At 46.7% G+C, this 7,410-nt stretch overlaps 1 protein-coding gene across 4 annotated transcripts in view; it reads right to left on the bottom strand.

Annotated features, from left to right (window-relative positions):
- Positions 1-1,476: 1,476 nt before the first annotated feature.
- The window catches only part of RABEPK (Rab9 effector protein with kelch motifs), a 33,839-nt gene continuing 27,905 nt past the window's right edge, over positions 1,477-7,410 (bottom strand). For all 4 annotated transcript variants that reach the window (XM_054501314.2, XM_054501316.2, XM_054501317.2 and 1 more), the window contains 2 exons: positions 2,729-2,878; positions 1,477-1,796 (listed from right to left, as the gene is read on the bottom strand). In XM_054501314.2, the coding sequence (XP_054357289.1) occupies positions 1,504-1,796; positions 2,729-2,878 (443 nt within the window). In that variant the 3' untranslated portion in view covers positions 1,477-1,503. The remainder of the gene's footprint in view (positions 1,797-2,728; positions 2,879-7,410) is intronic.

Raw genomic sequence — 7,410 nt, 5'->3', positions numbered from 1 at the left:
GATTACTTAGATTGTGTTCCTGAAAAAAAGAGTCCAGGTAAATGGTATGATCTAAAGGACAGGCTGGTGCTAACATAAAATCCAGTATTGTAATCCTAGCACTTTGGGAGGCCAAGGCGGGTGGATCACAAGGTCAAGGGATAGAGACCATCTTTGCCAACATGGTGAAACCCCATCTCTACTGAAAATACAAAAATTAGCTGGGCGTGGTAGTGCAAGCTGAAGGCTGAGGCAGGAGAATCACTTCAACCCGGGAGGCAGAGGTTGCAGTGAGCCGAGATGACACCACTGCGTTCCAGCCTGGCGACAAGAGTGAGACTCCACCTCAAAAAAAAAAAAAGAATCCAATACTGCCCAAGGATAGGTATTTTATAGATGGGCAACTGGCTGAAAGGTTAATTTTCTAGGGCTAGTAGAACTGGAGCCCAACACCAAACTCTTAATTAGACCTAGGCCTCTGCTGCACTGCCCAAAAAGCATTTGGGCAGACCCTGAGCAGAATACTGGTCTCAGGCCAAGCCTAATACAGCCATTAAAGATGACCTGCAGTGCTGTGTACCCTGGGGCAATAGGGTTAAATGGTAGTTAGCAACTAGAGCTAGTCTTCCCTTAATTCAAAGGCTCTCACTACTGTGGACCACCTAGTCTGTACCTCTTTCTGAGGAGCTGTTACTGAATATTAAAAAGATAGACTTCAACTAATAAATGTCCACTCTGATGTCTATAGTTTGTTGTTTACCAATTATAATTCTGTAACTTCTTTTTTAACCCTAACTATTGCAACCTTGTGATTAGCATTTAATACACTAATCACACCTACCTAGGTTTGTATTGTTAGCAAAACCTTTTATATATATGTATACATATATATGTGTTTATGTATACATATATAAATACATGTATATATGTATACATATATATATATATATATATTTTTTTTTTGAGACAGAGTTTCGTTCTTGTCACCCAGGCTGGAGTACAATGGTGTGATCTCAGCTCACCGCAACCTCCGCCTCCCGGGTTCAAGCGATTCTCCTGTCTCAGCCTCCCGAGTAGCTGGGATTACAGGCATGTGCCATCACGCCTGGCTAATTTTGTGCTTTTAGTAGAGTCGGAGTTTCTGTATGGTGGTAAGGCTGGTCTTGAACTCCCAACCTCAGGTGATCCACCTCCTCAGCCTCCCAAAGTGTTGGGATTACAGGCGTGAGCCACCAAGCCTGGCCCAAAGCCTTTTATGTTAATACAGTGGAGGCTTTTGCATTGGGCAAAACTTACCTATCTACTACAGTTTGCAAACCAGTCACTGAAAGTCATTCCCAAGAGCTCTGAGAGGCAATATAGCAAGGTTTAGTGCACATAAGAATTATTTGCATTAGTTTCTTCACCTACCAAAGCAGGAGAAAAACATATATAATGCAGAAGATATTTTGGAGGTATAAAACAGCTAATGTTTTACTTAACTATTCTGAAAGTAACTGACAGGTAATAAAAATGTGGGTTTTATTAGTCAACTACAGTCACAATACAATCATCATAGATTTCCCCTTCTGTATTCATCCCGCCAAACACCAAACAGAGCAGTGTATCAGTCTGGCTTTCCTCATGTGAGTCACCACTGTGGCTCATTACTTTGTCAGCTGAATCCCCTTTCTCAGCTTCATGGTTCAGAGTGAGAGAGTTGGAATCTTCTTTCTCAGAAGCACACGTCACTGGCCATGGAATGATACACATGGAATGGTCCAATCGTCCAGGGGGTAGAAAAGTGTCAAATTTAAGCAAGGTCCAATGCTGCTCTTCTATGTTGGGGAGGCAAAAGGCTTCATGTTAAGAAATTTCCAGATAGGCCAGGCACAGTGGCTCACGCCTGTAATCCCAGCACTTTGGGAGGCCGAAGCGGGCGGATCACGAGGTTAGGAGATGGAGACCATCCTGGCTAACACGGTGAAACCCCATCTCTACCAAAAATACAAAAAAAATTTAGCTGTGCGTGGTGGCGGGCACCTGTAGTCCCAGCTACTCGGGAGGCTGAGGCAGGAGAATGGCGTGAACCCAGGAGGTAGAATTTGCAGTGAGCTGAGATCACGTCACTGCACTACAGCCTGGGCGACAGAGTGAGACTCCATCTCAGAAAAAAAAAAAAAATCCAGATAGTGAAAGCCAAAATCTGAATAAAATTTAAAAAGTAATGAAATTTCTAGAAATGCTCAGTGATTTACTGTAGCAGCTGAGTCCTGACAAACAGGTGTAAAAGGAAAAAAACCTTATGGCAGCATTGCTGCTTTAATGATGTCATCCCCTACAGTTTTCATTCTTTTGGATTTAGATACAGAGGAACCAAATTGGAAGCACTGCATCACTTTTTTTTTTCTTTTTTTTTTTTTTTTTTCCAGACAGTCTCACTCTGTCACCAGGCTGGAGTGCAGTGGTGTGATCTCAGCTCACTGCAACCTCCGCCTCCCAGGTTCAAGCGATTCCCCTGCCTCAGCCTCTCCCTAGTAGCTGGGACTACAGGCGCCCGCCACCACGCCTGGCTAATTTTTTGTATTTTAGTAGAGACAGGGTTTCACCATGTTGGTCAGGATGGTCTCGATCTCCTGACCTCGTGATCTGCCTGCCTCGGCCTCCCAAAGTGCTGGAATTACAGGCGTGAGCCACCGCACTTGGCCACTGCATCACTTTTCAAAGAATGTTTAGATTTGTTTAAAGATCCCCATGGACACCTGCTCACCTGTGTGATACTGGTACATCGTGTCCAGTGCTCCTGCAGGAGTCATTCCACCAAAGATGTACAAGTGTTTTCCCACAGCCACAGCTGAGTGGGCAGCACAGCCTGCTGGAGCAGCCCCAGTGGGATTTAGCTTCTGCCATTTCATGTCACCTGCCAAGAGAAAGAAAGAGCTTTGGTGCAGCATGGGCTAAGATGTGCTTTCAAACTTACCTATCTACTGTAGTTTGCACACCAATCACTGAAAGTCATTCACCAAGAGCTCTGAGAGGTTTGGTGCACATAAGAATTATTTGGGGAACTCTGACATTATGATTGGGTAGTCCAGGGAGGAAGGGAGGGAGGGGCTCAGTGATTCCCAGAATCTCAGGCGATTCTGATGTAGACGGTCTTTGGATCACACAGAAATGTGATACAACCTTTATAATAACAGTCACCTTCAACCATTCACTATTAACTGCTTCGAATTAGCTCAGTTTCTCTCTCTCTCTCTCTCTCTCTGTGTGTGTGTGTGTGTGTGTGTGTGTGTGTGTGTGTGTGTGTACTTTAAATACAGTTCCTGGGCCGGGCTAGGTGGCTCACGCCTATAATCCCAGCACTTTGGGAGGCTGAGGCAGGCGGATCACCTGAGGTCGGGAGTTCGAGACCAGCCTGACCAACATGGAGAAACCCCATCTCTACTAAAAATACAAAATTAACCAGGCATGGTGGTGCATGCCTGTAATCCCAGCTACTCAGGAGGCTGAGGCATGAGAATCGCTTGAACCCGGGAGGCGGAGGTTGCGCTGAGCCGAGATCATGCCATTGCACTCCAGCTTGGGCAACAAGAGCGGAGCTCCGTCTCAAAAAAAAAAAAAAACAGTTCCTTAGCGATTTTGTAAGTGCTGGCTAAACAACAAATTTTGCTCACTTAATTTTCATAACAGCCCTATGAAATTTCTATTACTTCTGCCTATCCCCTTTCTTCTTCTTTTTTTTCTGCTCTGTTGCCCAGCCTGGAGTGCAGTGGCTCGATCTTGGCTCACTGCAACATCTGACTTCTGGGTTCCAGCAATTCTCTGCCTCAGCCTCCTGAGTAACTGGGATTACAGGCACCCACCACCGGGCCTGGCTAATTTTTTGTATTTTTAGTAGAGATGGTGTTTCACCATCTTGGCCAGGCTGGTCTTGAACTCCTGACCTCGTGATCCACCCACCTCGGCCTCCCAAAGTGCTGGGATTACAGGCAGGAGCCATGGCCTGGTGCCTGGCCTCCCCTTTCTTCTTACAAATGAGCAAACAAGAATAGAGAAGGAAAGAGACTTGTCCGAGACCTTATAGCTTGTAAGTGGCACAGCAAGACTGCACTTAGGTGTGGCTCCAAAGCCTGTGTCTCCAAAGTCTCTACACTATAATGTGCTGCCTTAGCGCCTACTTCCAACCTATTTTTGCAGGGAAACTTGCATCTTTTCAAACAAGCATTTTTTTTTTCTTTTGAGACAGAGTCTCACTCTGTTACCCAGGCTGGAGTGCAGTGGCGCGATCTCAGCTCACTGCAACCTCCACGTCCCAGATTCAAGCGATTCTCCTGCCTCAGCCTCCAGAGTAGCTGGCACAAGCCACCACACCCAGCTAATTTTTGCATTTTTAGTAGAGACAGGGTTTCACCATGTTGGCCAGGCTAGTCTCAAACTCCTGACCTCAGGTGATTGGTCCACCTTGGCCTCCCAAAGTGCTGGGATTACAGGGGTGAGCCACTGCACCCAGCCAAAACAAGCATTTAAATAAGGCAAGCTATCACTGGATTTTAGATTTAGAGAACTACTTGGGTAGGCAGGAAAAATAGTCAACAAGTAGTTCCTAACAACATAAAAAGGCTTTCTTTTTAAAAATAAGCATTAAGACCCCATCTGACTGCCTGCAAGGAATGGTTTTGTGTAAATAGTTTCCATCTGTCGGCCGGGTGCAGTGGCTCACGCCTGTAATCCCAGCACTTTGGGAGGCAGAGGCGGGCGGATCACGAGGTCAGGAGATCGAGACCATCCTGGCTAACACGGTGAAACCCCGTCTCTACTAAAAATACAAAAAATTAGCCGGGCGTGGTGGTGGGCACCTGTAGTCCCAGCTACTCAGGAGGCTGAGGCAGGAGAATGGCATGAACCCGGGAGGCGGAGCTTGCAGTGAGCCAAGATCGCACCACTGCACTCCAGCCTGGGTGACAGAGCGAGACTCCATCTCAAAAAAAAAAAAAAAAATAGTTTCCATCTGTCAATGCAAGGCAGGGGCCCAGCATCTCAGAGTAAGAAGGGAGAATCACCCGGTGTGGCCAAAATTCTAGCCAATGCAAGAATACAAAGCTGGTGTCCCCTGGCCTCAGCTGTCATGGAGCCAGAGAATTCAGGGCTTGGGAAGGTAGCCTGATACACTACACAGGACTTCCCATGCCTTCTGCCCATTGTTCCAGTTCTTGTAGTCTGGAGCAATGCAGAACATGTTCATTTCTTCATCCCTCCACTCAATAACAGATATGAGCCGGGAGCAGCGGTTCACGCCTGTAGTCCCAGCACTTTGGGAGGCCAAGGCGGGTGGATCCCTTGAGTCCTGGAGTTGGAGACCAGCCTAGGCAACATGGTGAAACCTCGTCCCTACAGAAAATACAAAAATTATCTGGGTGTTGTAGCACGTGCCTGTTGTCCCAGCTACTTGGGAGGCTGAGGCAGGAGAATCACTTGACCTGAGAGGCAGAGGTTGTTGTGAGCTAAGATCACATCAGTGCATTCCAGCCTGGGCAACCAAGTGAGACACTATCTCAAAAAAAAGAAAGTACCTGCCCACTATCTGCCAGACACTGTGCTAAGTGCTAGAAATGTACTGGAGAACAAAATAGACTAGTTCCCTACCATAATGGACCTCACAGCTTGAAGGAATTGCCCAGAATGAGTCCAGGGTCTCCCCACAGCATATCAGCCCTTCAGATACTTAAAAGATATTCATCATGTTCTCTTTAACATTCCTCTTCCCACTGTTTTCAACCATTTAGCATGAAAAGCATGAAATTCTAGTCATCTACATCCACATTATCCAGGTCCTTCATGGGTTAATGGCTAACACCAGAAAGAAATCCAGTAGCCCAACACAAAGCATAATGGGTTGTAATCAAAGGAGAGCACTGTTGGAAGGATAAGAGACAATAAATGGCTGGGTCCATAGTAAGCACTCAGGAGATTATTTAGTGCTATGATTTTTTATTAGTAGTATTCTGTCCAGAAGTAACAGAATCTGATGAAGATTCTGCCAGCTGGTCAAGTTACCTACACATAAGAGCAAGGCTATATTTTCTTTTTCTTTTTTCTTTTCTTTGAGACGGAGTCTCACTCTGTCGCCTAGGCTGGAATGCAGGGGTGCAATCGGCTCACGGCAACCTCCACCTCCCAGGTTCCAGTGATTCTCCTGCCTCAGCTTCCCACGTAGCCAGGACTACAGGTGCCTGTCACCATGCCTGGCTGATTTTTTTTTGCTTTTTTTTTTTTTTTGAGACGGAGTCTTGCTGTGTTGCCCAGGATGAAGTGTAGTGGCATGATCTTGGATCACTGCAACCTCTGTCTCCCGGGCTCAAGCGATTCTCCTGCCTCAGCCTCCTGAGTAGCTGGGATTACAGGCATGCACCACCACGCCCGGCTAATTTTTATATTTTTAGTAGAGACAGGGTTTCACCATGTTGGCCAGGCTGGTCTCGAACTCCTGACCTCAGATGATCCACCTGCCTCAGCCTCCCAAAGTGCTGGGATTATAGGCGTGAGCCACTGTGCCCAGCTTTTTTTTTTTTGAGACAGAGTCTCACTCTGTCACCCAGGCTGGAGTGCAATGGTGTGGTCTCAGCTCACTGCAACCTCTGCCTCCCGGGTTCAAGCGATTCTCCTGCCTCAGCCTCCCAAGTAGCTGGGACTAGAGGCAAGTGCCACCACACTTGGCTAATTTTTTTTATTTTTAGTAGTGATGGGGTTTCACTATGTTGGCCAGGCTGGTCTCGACCTCCTTACCTCATGATCCCCCAGCCTCAGCCTCCCAAAGTGCTGGGGATTACAGGTGTGAGTCACCAAGCCCGGCTTTTTTTTTTTTGGAGATGGAGTCTTGCTCTGTGGTCCAGGCTGGAGTGCAGTGGCGTAATCTTAGCTCACCACAACCTCCACCTCCTGGGTTCAAGCAATTCTCCTGACTCAGGCACCAACGTAGCTGGGATTACAGGCACATGTGCCATGACAATAGGCTAATTTTTGTATTTTTAGTAGACACAGGGTTTCACCATGTTGGCCAGGCAGGTCTCAAACTCCTGATCTCAGGTGATATGCCTGCCTCAGCCTCCCAAGGTGCTAAGATTACAGGCATGAGCCATTGTACCTGGCCAAGCAAGGCTATATTCTTTCAAAGCACACTTTAAAAAATCACTTCAGCACAGAAGTTTGAGACCAGCCTGGGCAACATGGTGAGACCCCATCTCTACCAAAAAAAAATTTTATATTAGCCAAGCATGGTGGCACGCACCTGTAGCTCCAGCTACTGGGGAGGATGAGGTAGGAGGATCACTTGAGCCCTGGAGGCTGAGGCTACTGAGATCATGCCACTGCACTCCAGCCTGAGTGACAGACAGAGACCCTGTCTAAAAAAATAAATAAATAAAAATAAAAATTTTAAACAGACAAGCCCCC

The sequence above is a fragment of the Pongo pygmaeus genome, chromosome 13, assembly GCF_028885625.2.
Source record: "Pongo pygmaeus isolate AG05252 chromosome 13, NHGRI_mPonPyg2-v2.0_pri, whole genome shotgun sequence".
In the NCBI taxonomy this organism is placed as follows: Eukaryota; Metazoa; Chordata; class Mammalia; order Primates; family Hominidae; genus Pongo; species Pongo pygmaeus.
Note: the sequence above shows the minus strand (reverse complement) of the source record. Positions and strands in the feature narration are given on the sequence as shown.